This window comes from Mastomys coucha, unplaced genomic scaffold (genome assembly GCF_008632895.1).
Source record: "Mastomys coucha isolate ucsf_1 unplaced genomic scaffold, UCSF_Mcou_1 pScaffold18, whole genome shotgun sequence".
NCBI classification, from domain to species: Eukaryota; Metazoa; Chordata; class Mammalia; order Rodentia; family Muridae; genus Mastomys; species Mastomys coucha.
The window spans coordinates 10665920-10682145 of NW_022196900.1; the positions used below are offsets into that span (position 1 = coordinate 10665920).

General features: G+C 38.0%; 1 protein-coding gene across 3 annotated transcripts in view; it reads right to left on the reverse strand.

Moving 5' to 3' along the window:
- Grin3a (glutamate ionotropic receptor NMDA type subunit 3A) overlaps positions 1–16226 on the reverse strand; it is a 188434-nt gene that overhangs the window by 41605 nt on the left and 130603 nt on the right. For all 3 annotated transcript variants that reach the window (XM_031377390.1, XM_031377389.1, XM_031377391.1), the window contains exons 5-6: positions 13766–13881; positions 2801–2952 (exon numbers count right to left, since the gene is read on the reverse strand). In XM_031377390.1, coding sequence (XP_031233250.1) covers positions 2801–2952; positions 13766–13881 — 268 coding nt within the window. The remainder of the gene's footprint in view (positions 1–2800; positions 2953–13765; positions 13882–16226) is intronic.

Sequence of the window (16226 nt, forward strand, 5' to 3'; positions counted from 1 at the left end):
GAGCTCTGAGGGTACTAATTAGTTCATATTGTTGTTCATCCTAAGGGGCTGCAAACCCTTCAGCTCCTCTGGTCCTTTCTCTAGCTCCTTCATTGGGGACCCTGTGCTCAGTCCAATGGATGGCTGTGAGCCTCTACATCTGTGTTAGTCAGGTACTGTCAGAGCCTCTCAGGAGATAGCTATATTAGGCTGGCTTGTCCTTCCTTCAGTCTCTGCTCCATAGTTAGTTTCTGTAACTCCTTCTGTGGGTATTTTGTTCCCCCTTTTAAGAAGGAATGAAATGTCCACCTTATGGTCTTCCTTCTTCTTGAGTTTCTTGTGGTTTGTGGGTCATACAGTACTTTCTAATCATGGTTTCTCCTTCCCTAACTCTTCCCAGATCCTCCCAACCTTCCCACCCATCCAACTCCATGCATTTTCTCTCCCTCTCTTTAAAAAACAAATAGGTAAAAAACCATTACAACCACCACTGACAATGATGACGACAACAGCAACAACAACAACAACAACAACGCAGAGGAAGCACACACTCATACATCCTAAAACCATAAAACTGCAAACCATTATATGCAAGCAAAAGAACAGTAAGATAAAAATGCCCAAACAAAGCAGTATGAGACAAACAAAGTCTACAAAAATATCACTGAGTTCATTCATGTTTTCCCTCTACTTCTAGTCATGGGACCTACCCTTAAGTATGGTTTATATACCCAGTGAGACTCGATTGGAGGGAAATAAGTTTTTCTTTGCAAGCTGTGGTCAATCAGAGATAGCTTCTTGGTTAGGGATGGGAGCTTGTGTCCACATTCCTCTCAGTACTGGGACCCCATCTGGTTTGAGCCTGTGCAGGCCCTGTGCATGCTGCCACAGTCTCTGTGACTTCTGACTTCCTATTGACCCATATTTCTTTTTAGATCCATTGTTCAGTTTTTCTGATTTATCTACTTGACTTCTTAAGTGTCTACTTTATTTGGAGGCATTGAAAATATAAGACAAGTTTTTTCTTTTTCTTTTTTTTTGGCCCTAGAGCTCTTATAGTTTAATGAAGAGATACATTAAAAAATACTCTGATTAAAATTATGTTTAAGGCAGTAATGTTTATGTTATTACTGAGTGCTATTAAATAATTCAAGATATATGAGATCATAAAGGGAAGTTGATTTATATTGGTCAGCCTCTGTTGGGATTTGAAAAGAGAGATACTAGCTGAGTTTGTTCTCTTGCTGACTGTTCTATTTATTTATTTATTTATTTATTGTAGCATTGGGTTCAAATCAAAGACTTTGGACATGCTAGGCAGGTACTGTATCACTGAGCTACTTCTGCAGTTCCTTACCTGGGATTTTGTAATGCGATGGCAGTAGCTGAGCAAATGTCAGCGAAGAAGAGCATTTGAGGGGGAAGAGTCAATCACAAGGTTAGGGAATCCAAGGCAGGGAAGCTATGGATTTATCTTCATTCTAAGATAAACATGGCACAGCTGTGATAAACCAGAAAGTGGCCCAAGAGAGGACTGAGAAGTGATCAAGGCCAGGTATCACAAGGCATGTCGCCATTTCAGATTCTGTCCCAGTGATCATGGCTGTCAAACAGAAGAATGAGTTGCCACGTGGAAGGCAACTGCAGGAAGGCAGGTGCAAAGCAGACCTCTTAGCAGACGTCTGTCATGAGCCAGGTAAAGGATGACAGCTTGGACACAGTGGTGACGCTGGAGTTGACAATAGACGGCTATATCTGAGATCTAATTTGTAGACAATATGGCTTGTTGGTGAATGGAAAAGGTGGACATGAGAGGCATAAGCACCTATGGCAGTCTGAATGTATGGGTAGGTGCACAGAAGTACCATTGCCAAGATGCAAAGCCCAGGAGGAAAAGCAAGCGAAGAGGGAGCACTAAGGCTTAGACTTCTGACAAGTGAAATTTGAGATGCCTGCAGGATATTCAAGAGGAGATGTCAAACAGGCAGGCAGAGCTGCATTCTGTTGGGAATTCTTGCCAAACAGAGGCTATTTGAGCAATTATTGGCTTTAGATGTGTTTTCTTTTTCTTTTTTAATGTCAGTATGGCATTGTACTCGTTTGTTTGGCTCTTTCCTTTAGAGTATTTGGGCCACGGCACTGGTTACAGTTTTCAGTCTCCTATTTTAATCATCCAAATTGTGCCATATTTTGCAAACTTCTTTTTAATTACACCATAATGACACAACATTTCAACAGGAAGAAACTTTTGACTATTTGTGTGCCTTAACCCAGGCACATAGTAACTCTGGCTGAGCAATAAAAGCAGTGCTGATTGTTTTCTGCTCTGAAAAGTTATTATGCTATAGTCTGACAATTACTAGTTAAGGTATGGATAGATTTTAAACTGACAAAGGGCTTATGCCTCAACTTTCCTGGCAGTGTTTTGAGTTAGACTTTAAGGCATATTGTGGAATCCACATCAGAACTATCAATTCAAGGTTAAAGCAAACACTATTTAGTTTGGTCCCAGATATTCTTGCTACAATTTGGAAACATTTCTTCTATACTTGACAGATTTCTCAGGCTAGTTTATAGAACAGAAATGGAAATTTAGATTTTTTTAAAATCTCATCAGAATAAAATCACATTTAAATCTAAAACTTGTATCACTGACCGTAGGACTGTAGGAATGGACACTTTTCAAGCAAATCCAAGTTGTCAATATGTCATGGAGTATCCTGGTACATTGTCGATCAGAGGGTACAACTGAAGGTCTGTCCTTGTGGTTTTCAAGGGGAAGCTATACAAAGCACCAGCATTATCAGCAGTCTTTGCTTACCTCAGTGACAGCAAAGCTTCTCTTTCCGCAGGGAACCACCTTGTACCACTTGTCATGAAGCACATCCATAAACCCATGAGACTTGTATTGACTGATGAGCTCAGATATATTAGAGGTCAATGGAGAGTTGGGAGGGAGACCAATGCCATAGCCTGGAAGAGAATGCAATCGCATATGAGTTCTTCATGCTGTTCTGAGAGGTGGCCACCATTCTTATATGATATCGCCTCTGGATATAGTTAACAAGGGCATGGTAAGTCTGTGTTATGATTCCCTCAAAGAGCTCCAAAATGCCCCCGAGTCAGCTGCATCTCTGAGAAGATGCAATGAATCTTCCCTTCTCTTCTGTATTTTTTTTTTTTTTTTTGTGTGTGTGTGTGTGTGCAGTCTCTGAGGTTTGTGCCAGATCTGGGATTCCCTAGCCTCTTTCCCAGTAAAACTGCATGTGATGGTTAATCTTAATTGTTAACTGGATTGGATTGAGCAGTGCCTAGTAGATAGTATACTATCTACTAGGAAAGTATACCACTGGGTATGTTTGTGAAGTCATTTCTAGAGAGGATTAATTGATGGAGAAGTTATTTACTTCAGCTCATGGTTTCAGAGTTTTCAATCAATATACATGGAGGAAGAAATAGAAAAAGTTTATTTTGACATTCAGGAGACAGAAGGGCATACAAGAATATCTAGGATTGACATAAATAGTTCCCATAGATACACTTCTCAAAAATAATCATATTTTGAATTCATCAAGGGATTATCTATTGATTAGGTTAGAGACCTTAGGGGTCAATCACTTCTCTAGAACCCATAACTGGCAACCAACCCCCCAGCATAAGAACTGATAGGGAACATTATGAATTCAAATACCACATGGACATATAATACACCATAAGAAGTAAGAGAGCCACAAGGACTTATCATGACTAACTTTAATTGTCAGAGAAGTGGTAATGTCAAATATTGGAGAAGATATGGAAATTAAGAATGCATATTAATATAATTACTTTGGAAGTTTGGTGACGTTTTGCATAGTTGAACACTTATGTTAAAATCCAAGAACTCTTTCAAACAATTGCTCTACAAATACATCAAGAAATATGATTAATAAGACTGCTCATAACCACAAAACTTGGAAAGAGCTCAAATGATGTTTGACAAAACCTTGAATAAATAAATTGTGGCATAGTTACATGATCAGGATATTATATAACGGAGATGCATGTGTTACAAATAGAGTGATATATGTACAACTCTTAGCAACATGCTATTGGGGGGAAGTGCCATTCCTTCAAAGTTAAAGAATGAATTTATTTTGTACGTGTAAACTCATAGTAAAACAATGCATGTTTTAAGACTACATATGGGGGGATGAAACTACATTTAGAAAAAAAAAAATCAAGAATATGATAACTTCAAGGTACAAGATGGCAGTTATGCAAAGCATGAGGAAACAGGAGAAGAGATAGAGAAAGAGAACAAACATGAGTATAATTGTCAGCATTTTCAGTTTAGTGTGTTCTTACACTGTACAGCTCCCTGGCTTTCCAGACTGCTAACACACTGATAATCTCGTCGAGGAGCCACGTGAAAGAGGTTAATTAACTACATCTTGTTCTTAGTTATTAGCTCTTGTAGTAAAAAAAAAAAAAAAAGATTTTTCTATTTGCCCTCAAGATGATTGAGGGGGACAAATGAAAAAATGCAGCTAGTTCCTTCTTCACAAATAAAGACTAAAAGGCTGTCAAAGATTCAAAGATACTTAATGAGACAAATATCTGCTACAATTATTTCACTTTACAATTCAATTTCAAAGGTATTAGTTTTTATTTTTTTTTCCATAGGGCAAATCCACAAAGCCCTTTTCAAAATACGAAGCTCGTAACATGGAGTAGAAATATACAACACCAAACAGGTTTTGGGTTTTAAAGGGTTGTATGCTTGTTTTTGTGATCATTTTGTTTGTTTCTTAAGAAGCCAGCATCAAGAGAAAGACGACAGTGTCAAAAGCATAATTTGGACTTTCTGTTCCAACAGCTATCGTGCGGTCCCTCTTTGTGATGGGTAGTTTTGATTTGAAAGGCAAGACTTATGATAATAGAATTTGAATGGGTTTCTGATGTCTTCATTAAGCAACACTGTGTATGGAATTGGCTATGCTTTTTTAAAAATAGATTTATTTTCACTTAATATTTTTTTGGTGCATTCTGAATGCCTGTGGGTATGTAAGTGCACCATATGTATGTCTTGTACCCAAGGAAGCCAGAAGAGGGCATCAGCTCCTCTAGATCTGTGGTTGTCAACCACCTGATGTGGGCGGGAACTAAACACAAGTTCTCTGACAGAGCAGCAGGTGCTAATGTGTAAGTTTTCTAAGTAAGTTTTTATTTTCTAATAATTCAGTTTTTGAAACATTTTTTAGTATTTATACCAGGATGGATGTAATACAAGGCCCACATATAATAACATTCACTAATCTACTGATTCTCATCCATTCATCCTTCTATTTGTTCACTCATCAAATATTTGATTGAGTAAACAGATACTATGTAAAGTGGTCCATGCATGTTAGTGGGGAGACATATTAAACAGTTAACTGCATGAAGCTAATTTTGTTACATTTGAGACAGGCATTGGGAGAGAGAAGAAAGGGGCATTAGGAACATAGGTGGGGTGGATTTGGAACTGTATGATGGAAATAGGTTGACACATAAGGATAATTAGCTTGTGTTAACTTTGCTGAATATTAACACATCTTTTCCTCACTGAAGCAATAGCTTTCAACAACAACTTCTAATATTTATCAAGCAATATGTAACATTTATATATTGCTCTTAAACACTGATCCTTAATATTAGTATATTCTACCCTACAATGTAAATTATACATGAGAAATAAATTTTTACTATCTTGTGATACCACACTTCAGTAACATCACTCTGGAATTCTAATAATAATAATAAAGCTTAGGGTATTCCAAATTCCTCTGTGTGTCCCATATATTCCCCACATAATGATACATTACAGAGTATATATTACCTATAGAGACTTGAATCTTGAGTGATTAAACTGCTAAGATAACAGTCAGTAGCTGGCAAAACTAATGTTTGAAAATAATTCTGCTTGATTCAAACACCAATGTTCATTCCACCATATCTAGGGAATACTTAATCCCTTTCCTCCAATTCAGTGTTGTCCTAATATTTGTAACCATGTGGTTGCCATCCTCCCAAAATCAGTAATTAGTTTATTAGGAAACAAATTGTGGAGTTGTAGTGCTTCAGCAGTTAAGAGTACTTAATGTTCTTCCAGAGGACCTGAGTTTGTTTTTCAGCATCCCCAAATTGACAGGCTCACAATAGCTTATAATTTCAGCTCGAGGGCATCCAATGCCCCCCTCTAGTTTCTATATGGATCCCTCTATGCACAACCAATATACACAAAGACACACATACACAAATAAGTGAAGAAACACCCAATCTTCAAAAGTAAGTTTTCATTAGCCAAAACCATTGTTCATGGGTAGATTTTGCTTATAAACTTAGCTATAAGTTCTGTAGAGAATATAGGAGTAGGCTTACTGTATGCCAGAAAACTAATGAGGAAGGCCCCTCACTAACTGTAGTAAGAACTGCAGGGCTGCCTCTCTGTAACCACTGGGGCCTGCAGGAGGACCTAGTTGAGGACTGCCTGAGAGAGCAAGGACTGCTGGTGCAAATAATGCCAGCCAATCAGGAACTGCTATTTAGAATAAATACTTTCTTGGGACCAATGGAGGTGTGGGTGAAGGGCATTAAAGGAGCTTGCAGCAGTGCTCAGATGAGCTTGCTGCAGCATTTCTCACCTGCTCTCAGAGTCTGTGTAATTGACTCTACACCAACTCCCCCACCCCCACCCCCACCCTCAACCTTCAAGAGCAGGTAGGGTTGGGCTGAGAGCTGTCCAGGGCACATGCAACAACTTAAACTACATTTCTCATAAAGATCCCCTTGAAGCTAATAATTTCAACCCATATCAGTATAATAATACTAAGCAGGATAGTTTTCATATTTTATTTGGAAAACATTGACTTTGCACATGTTTATCTGCTCATAAATCCCACAAGTGTGCATAGTGTTGTGGGGTGTCTGTGTTAGGTTAGATGCAGAGCCTATCCAGAGGAGGCTAAGACGAGACTCAACAGCTGTGCCGCATGGTGGAAAGTTGCATGACTTTTTTTGGAAAAATGATAGATGAGGCATACACTCAATACAGGTAACATCTAGCAACCAAAACACAATGAGAAGAGCAGAGCACATTTGCTGGGAGTTTAGAAGAAAGAGAAGTTGCTACTGAATGAAACAACACAAACATTTTAGATGGATTTTTGATAGGGCCATTGTGTTTTGTTTTAAGTAGAGGAGACCAAAATGCATAAGAAAGTTTGAAAAACGTAAAATTACAACCTATGATTAAGCCTACATATTCTAAGAATATAATTTTGGCACTGTAACAAAAGCAGAAAGAGTCACCACGTAAAGGCTATGTTGAAGCTACAAAGACATTTATAAAAAATGGCTGCCCAGGATATAATGAATATTAAATCATTGTACTCCATCATGCCTAGATTAATTTGCAATGGAAGCTAAAAATAAATTGACATCCTTTTAACTTTTTATTTTAATATGTATATTGGACATTGATGTTTCAGTGATTTCTAGCATTAATAATAATTTTTAACTAATTAAGACAAAGAAAGAATAAAAAACATTATGTGTCTGTGAGAGGGGAATTTACTGCAGACATAAAAGTCCATTTTATTCAGAAACATAAAGTGGTAAATCTTGAAGGTTTCACTTCTATCTTTTTGTTTTATTAGTTGCTCTTCAAAGTTGTTCGTGTCCATTGTCAAAAAGCTTATTTTTAAATTGCTGACTTGACTTAGTCAGAGTTGCCTATATTATCATTAGAACTGCGACTTTGCGGCACTGACAGGCCAGACTGTTTTGTGGTTGATGAATGAGGCAAGATGGAATCCTTCAACCCTAAAAATGAAAGCACCAGGCACCCTGGAAATTGGATACAGCTTAATAGCCCAAGAGAACAATTTCCCAAATAGAATTCTGATCTTTTCTCCATGGATAAGTCAGCTTTACTCAGCTAAGAGTAGTGGAAATATACTTTGACTAGCAAATGTATAGTTAGAAAGTTCATAGCTAAAAAAAAAAAAAAAACTCCCCAAAATATGGATGGAAAATAGATATTTTGAAAAGAGGAACTCAAAAATAGTATTTTGTTTTTTTAGAAGCCCCAGGAACAAAGAGTCTTTTTGTTTTATGTCTGTCCTGGAATATCATATTTACTTACTCTGAGATAATGGTTCAGAGCATACTGCCATTGTCCCAACTTGAGAAAAATGGAGTTCCCTTACCTAAAGCACATCAAGTTGGGAAGAGAAGTGTCTTGGAGGAGCTGAGATTCATGAAGGATATCTTGGGAAGATTTTTGCCATGTATGTTTCTCAACTTAATATCCTCAGAATTGTTAACTTATCGAGTCATTCTTGTGTACTGGGTGTGTTTCCCCATGCTTTTATATGCACTATTTTACTTAACTTTGATAGCAACTTTCTGCTAGGTGTTCATTTCATATTCTCACTATGCAGATGAGGAGCTGGAAGAACAGATTAAGATGTTTGCCAGTGAGTGACAGCAATTCTATTTTAATCCAAGGGCCAGACTCCAGAGTTAGTGCTCTAAGCACTGCATTAAATAATTATTGGAAAGCCCGTAAAAGAACAGCTCAGAAGCAGTCAAAGGCCTTTTGCTGAAAGGTCACAGATCATTATTGTGCAGTTACATTACTCTTTCTCTCTGCTTGACCTTTATTGTCTGCTAACTCCAATGCATAAATTTGGGGCATGTGTTCATTTATCTTAACACTTTCCTTTTTATTCTCAAGAACATAATATGTCTTTGTGCCTCTGATGCATGATATTTAACCAAACTTTCTGTATACCTCTTGAACAGATAATACATTTTTAAAAATCATAACGTCATTTATTCTTTGAATATTTTATATACGTACACAATATATCTTGATAATATCCCTCCACTTCCTCTTTCCAAGGTCCTTGGGCTTACACCACACATCACATCTTCCTCCCAACTTCATGGCCACCTCACTTTTCTTTTCTTAATAATTCAGAGTCTGTTAGACAGGGGGCTATCTCTGACTCTGTTGCCTGCCTTAGGATTCCCATACTCTACCTGGGCCACCTTGTCTGGCCTCAGTGGGAGAGGATGTGCCTAGTCCTGTTGTGACTTGATGTGCCAGGGCAGGTTGTTACCCATGGGTGTTCTTCCCTGTTTCTGAGGAGAATGGGAGGCTGTAATGGGAGAGGAACATTTAAGGGTAGGATTTAGAGGAGAGGAGAGGAGGGAGGCAAGCTGCGATTGAGGTGTAAAGTGAATAAAAATATCATTGAAAGAACTTCAAACACAAGGAGGTCGAGGCACCCTCTCTCTCATAGGCCGTTACTTTTACTTTCAAAGCTAAACAAGAGTGGAAAAGCCGAGGTTGGGCGGAATATTTAGTAATTATCTTGGCTTGTTTGGGCTACTGTTTAAGGAGAGGGTAGCTTACAAGCAACAAAAGACACTTATTTCTCATAGTCTTGTTGCTTGGAAGTTCAAGAACAGCCAAGGGCAGATTCAGTGTCTTGTGATGATCTCCTTTCATAGATGGCTTCTAGCTGCAACTTATAGTGAGAAGAATTCAAGAGCTTCCATGGGCCCATGATAGGAGTACTAATGTTATCTCTTTAGAATCCTCATGAAGGATCTAATCACTATCGAATCAACTCCCTACTACCATCTCAGTAAGGATTAGGTTTCCTATGAATCTTGGGTGACTGTAACGTCTAGATTAGAGAGTCTAGAAGAGAGCAATGGTCAGATTATTCTGGGTGCTCAGTATTATGCTGATCCAGTACATGTTCAGCATGATGGAATCCGTAGACCCTTTTTTTCCTCCTAAGTTCCTGAAATTATTTATACATGAGAAACTAAGTGCATTTGAGTTAGTGAATTAATAAGTGAGCCAGATACTTATTTGAATTTGAACTGATAAGTTACATAATGAGAAATACATCATTTATTACACAGTTAGTACGTGTTAACATTGTTCCAGATCCCATGGTTAGGCACCTGTAATCTTATGTGCCAAAGTGAGTAATGTGCCAAAAATTGCTTTGATGACTTTTTTATATATATGTAGTCTAGTCTGATAATCAGTCTCATGTTTTAATAAATTCAAAAACTATATTTTGTCATAGGTTTTCATGAAAAAATGAAGGGAATGTATGGAAATTCTTGAGATAAAACTGAAAAAAATATCAGCTTTCAAAAGCCAGGCATGGTACTGCCTGCACTCCCAACACTGAAGGCATAAGAAGGATAAGCAAGAATTCAAAACCATCTACTACCTACGGATGTGGCCTGAGGTCAGCCTGCCCTATATGAGACTCGAATCTCATAACAAAACCAAAAACAAAACCAAAACAAAAATCAAAACACAAAATACAACACAAAACAAAATCCCCAAAACAACAACAAACAAAACCCCAAACCCAACAACAACAAAAAACAATCAACCAACCAACCAACTAACCAACCCCTTGAACAAACAAATAAAGAACATAAAAACAAGCAAGCAAACAAACAAAAACCAAATCAAGAACAAGAAGTCAGCATTAAAAATCACCAGGTCTGTTTTTCTTCCTTGCAATGCTTTGGATCAAACTTGAGCCTTTATGCATGGTAAACAGGTAACTGTCATTGAACTATACTCGCCGCTCATTGACTTTCTTTAGTAACCTTTCCCCACTTTGTGTATAACTTATAACTAATACCTCTTTGTAGCGTTTAAAAGTCTTATGCAATAGTTTGAATCTAAACTGTTCCTGGAGAGCTCTTGTGTTGAGGGTTTGGTCCCCAGAGTATCCTTGATTTGAGGTAGGGCACTTGGAAGTTGACTGGAGCATGAAGGCTCTGCCTTAATGAGTAGCTATGTTCCTCTTTTGAAGAAGGGGGTGATTATTTCTGTACTTTTAAGGGTCTACCTTGTACCTGTTCTGCCCTTTCCTCTCTTGATTTCTGCATCATGCTCACCATGAAGTGAGTGGGCTTGCTCTATCATGTTCTCTTTGCAATATGTTCTGTCTTAGCTCAGGCCCAGAAACAACAGCCAAGCAACCCGGAACTGAACACTTGGAATTGTGGACCCCCAAATCACTTCAAGTAGTCAGTCACCATGATGGAGAGCTCACTGCCAATATTTTGGGTTTAGAGTGTGAACTTGTTTGGGGGATCAATATTTATTACATTTTCTCATTTGCATTCTGTTTTTGTTACATTTCCTGTATGACAGAATGATGGATAAGAAAGCTACTTAGGGAATTATTTTGGCTCACAGTTTAAGGGTACAGTCCATCATGGTGGGAAGTCATAGGGGTAGGAACTTAAAGCAGTCTAAGACTCCAGACCAGGAAATGGTGCTGCTCACATTCAGGGTGGGCCCTTCCTTCAGTGATCCAGGTCTAGGTACTCCCACACAAATATGCCCAGAAGCTTATCTTCCAGGGGGATTCTAGGTCCTGTCAAGTGGGTAGTCAGTCCTGACTATCATACTCCATTCATTCAGAGGGGCAACCAACAATGATGATAAAGCTCTCTCTACTCACGTCTTTGATTCCTTCAAGTTTGAATATATCATTTTGTGTTTATCCTCTTTGAGAACAAAGAAGTATCTAGAATGATAGGAACTACAAGACACTTAGTCTCAAGAGCACAGATGGAAGCGTAAACAGGAAGCCAGTGGGGAGTTAATTGGGTGGCATCTGGCACTGAGGTCCAGCAGAGGCAAACAAGCCATCTTACCACTACTTTTTGACAAAATGGGGTTGCTCCCTGGAGACAAAGGTGGAAGATAGAGTCCCTCATTATTATTTCCCTCCACAAATGATTTGTTGTTAGCAACTACTAATGGGAGAAGGAAACTCATTTGCCCCACACATAGAGGACATAAATAAAATGTAACATCTCTCTGTATCCCCAGATGCTCCATAAAATGGAATTTTCCATTGTTACATTAAAACAGTCTACTGAGCTTTCTAATGCCCCCCCATAGAAAGATGATATATACATACACACACATATATATGTATATATACACTCTCTCCCATATATAATGTATAATGTATATATAATACATATGTATATATGTATATATAATTGTATTCTAGTCTTAACAGAAAATACTACTACCAACTATCTCTTATCCTGATATCCTGAGTTTCATCACTGTTATCTTGCCTGTAGAAGAAACTTGTAGTTCCTATGAAAGTCTCAAAGAAATGATAGCAGATGCTTAACCCCCATTCATTAAGAAACATGAAGACTGAAGAAAACATCCCCTGGTATATTTAAGACAGACAGAGACCAACTACAGTTGTGAGACTGAAAACATAATAGTCTTATATCCTAGCTAACATATGAGTATATACAACACACAATACATACAGATTTCTGAAAGCAAAACTTGGGAACTCCATGAGATTGTTTTAAACCAAAATGTCTTGTGACAAATGTATATGGCTGTCTTGAGCACCAGCGTGTGCTATCAGGAAGGGGAAGCTGGAGTTGAGAGGTATGGGATTTTCTGGTTCAGTCTTTGTAGTCCACATGTCAGCTGTTGTTCAGAATGAGAGAAAATACTGACAAAATAATGCATCTTTGGTCCTGAAGTTTGATTGATGGGTTGATCTAGCTAGAAGCAAAGCTTGTTGCTAGCAGAAAGAAAAGTCATCCTGGATCTCAGATAACACAATAAAGGCCCCAAAGGGTGACAAAGCTCGGAAAGGCCCCAGAGGGTGACAAAGCTCGGAAAGGTCCCAAAGGGTGACAAAGCTCAGAAAGGCCCCAAAGGGTGACAAAGCTCAGAAAGGCCCCAAAGAGTGACAAAGCTCGGAAAGGCCCCAAAGGGTGACAAAGCTCGGAAAGGCCCCAAAGGGTGACAAAGCTCGGAAAGGCCCCAAAGGGTGACAAAGCTCGGAATTTGATGTTTTTTTTCATTTATTTCCAGATTGAAAGATAATATTCTTTGTAAAATACTAGGTTTGAATTTTAATCCCAATATTGTCATCTAATTACATGGTTATGAATATATGATATAATTTTTTGGCTTTTTTGTGTATAAACTGAGTAGACTAGACTTCATCAACATTGGGACTCTTCTCACAGAACTGCATTATCATGGCAAGTATAGATTTCTAGAAATAGGACTTTGCTACCTCCGTAGGATTGCTTCAAGACCAAACTCACAGGAAAATCTGGATATGGCTCATCAAAAATTTAAAAGAGAAAGCTATCTCCAGACACCTATTAAACTCATCATAAAGCAGGCAATATAAGTCCACACATGGTCGACTTTGTCTGGTGTATTCATAAGACATATAGAGTCTTATCATATTTCTAGGTTTTTTAATCAACTAGATTTATTATGGTATTTGACTCTTCAAATATACTCATTAAAAAGAGGCTGGGGCAGATCAATGATACAGCAGTTGCCTAGTAACTACAAAGCCTAAGGTTTGATCCTTACCACAGAAAACAAAATCAAACCAAACAAAACACAAATACAAATTCACATTAAATAGTATTGGAATCCTTATGACCATCACTCCCTGATACTGGAACATCATCATTTAGGAAACTATTATTTTTTTGCCCTAACAATTTTACAAATAAAATTTTGTTGAGTTGAATGAAAAATAAATCTCCATTGTCAACAAACTTAGTAGCTGAATGCTTATGAGTTGAAAATGAAAACAAGACAAGATGAATCGCTTTCTGCCTCTGGTACCTGTGACTTGCTAGCTTAGCAAACAGTGCATCTGGGCAAATGTGAATTAAGAACGATAGATACCTTCGATGGCAAATGGCTTTCCAACGGTCAGAAGCTTGCAGTCAGCATCTATTGACACTTCATAATCCAGAAGGGCTTTGTCCATGATGAAGGCATCTAGTTTCTCTGGATCATTCCTATATTTAAAACCAAGGGAAGAAAAGAGAAAGTGATGAAACTGGTCCATTACTAGTCAGAAAGCTGTAGCCTGACAGTTGGCTGTGTTTAGGGGACAGAAACTTGGATACTAAGGCCAGCACAAACTTGCCAGCTGCTGTCATTTGTTGGCATCTTGTTGACCTGGAGAGTAGATACCAGGGAAACAGGCATTCTTTTTAGACTACACAAGTTCTTTCCTGTGGGTTTGTCTACCAACCTCATACCAAACTGCACAGTCCAACCTCAAAGCCAGATGTAACTCTTTGCTGAATAGGAAGGTGCTCAGAGGAGGCTGACTTCTATTATATTATCAAAGTAACTGTGTCGAGTACTGCATTCAGTATCTTACACACATTTAATTATTCATAAGGACTGTGAAACAAATAATGATGGAAAAAAGGCTCATTGAGTTGAAGTGTTTTGATGTAGCCTACACACCTGGTTAAGTGTTGGAGACAAGTGTCCTTGTGTGTCAGATGTTGATGCTTTCTGTCATGTTCACCATTTTGTTATTCAGAAGTTCACTATAATTTTTGTATTTAGGAATAGAAATTAAGAAGATACTTAGAAAAAATATAGACCTCTTGGAGAAAAGGAATTTATGGTCTCTTTAAGTCCATGGTAGAACATTCAATAAATTGAAGATGAAGCTTGTGTAATAGATCTTAGTGGTCCAATTTAATAATCTATCTTCAGAGAATCCCGTTTCTTTCTATTATATAGGTAGTTCAGAATAATTTAAGTTAGGTCCACTAGGTTTGTATTAGTAAGTCGGCAATGGCATTAGGTTGCTATCAAAAGTCTTGGGTGTCCTTCATGAGAGTCCTCTATAGTTTTGAAGCTCAGTATGGACATGTCCCAGTGGAAAGCCACATTTAATCACAGAGTGGGTAACCCTTACTGGGAGTTTGAAAGGGAGCCAGCTAGGAGACATTTTAGTCACCCAAGGTTTTTTTTTGTAGAGAAGTTTAGAAGATATATACTTAAGAATTTTCTTTTCTTTTTATTAGAGTATATTAATTATAAAGAATAATGGGTTTGATTGTGAAATTTCTTTCCTTCACCACTTTCTCCCTCCCACACTTCCTTCCTCCTAACCTCTATATCTTCTTTCCTTTCTTTTCTTTTTTCCTGCCTTCCCATTTCTTTTAGACAAAGTCTCACCATATTTTCTAGGCAGACTTTGAACATACATTTTCCACCACTCATTCTTAATAGCTGAGTAGTATTCCATTGTGTAAATGAACCACAGTTTCTTTATCTATTCTTCTGTCATGGTACATCTAGGTTGTTTCCAGCTTCTGGCTATCACAAATAAGGAGGCTGTGAATATAGTGGAACACGTGTCTCTGTGGCATGGTGGGGCATCTCTTGGGTATATTCCCAAGAGTGGTATAACTGGGTCTTTGGGTAGATCTATTACCAATTTTCTGACGAACCTCCAGATTGATTTCCAGAGTGGTTATATCAGTTTGCAATCCCACCAACAATGGAGGAGTGTTCCTCTTTCTCCACATCCTCTCCAACATGTGTTGTCACTTGAGGTTTTGATCTTAGCCATTCTGATTGGTGTAAGGTGTAATCTCAGTGTCCTTTTGATTTTCATTTCTCTGATCACTAAGGACTTTGAACATTTCTTTAGGTACTTCTCAGCCATTCAAGATCCTCCAGTTGTGAAATCTCTGTTTATTTTTATACCCCATCTTTTGATTGGGTTGTTTGGATTTTTGGTGATTAACTTCTTGAGTTCTTTACATATTTTGGGTATTGGATATGGGGTTAGTGAAGATTTTTTCCCAATCTGTAGGGTGTTGATTGGTCTTATTGAGACCAGAATCTCCTTATTAATGACAATTTCCTTCTCCCTCTCTCTCACATCCTTCCCTCTTTTTCTCCTCATTTCATTTTTTCCTCTTAAATTTTTCTCTTTACTATTTTTCCACCACTAAAATTTTCTAAACAGTGTTGCAAGACAACACCTCTTAATTTAGTATAGCCTTAGTCATTGTATTTGCAAAACCAGAGTTAGGTAATGCGGACCTAACTCAGAGAAGTTACCTGCAATCTCAGAGGAGAATATGGTTAGGGCTCATTAGCAATTTGAAAGAGAAGAATAGTCATAGACACAGGTAAGATTCACCACCAGGCAAGAAATTACTAACAGTGCCCAGGACACACGTAGACATAATAAATACTTCTCTCTTTGGCATCAGTTGCCACTAAATTGTTTTCCCATTCTTCCAGGAAGTGAGTCACATAATGCAGAATGCATCTATGTTTCCAGGAATATAGTACTTAAGTTACAATAACTTAATTTTGATAT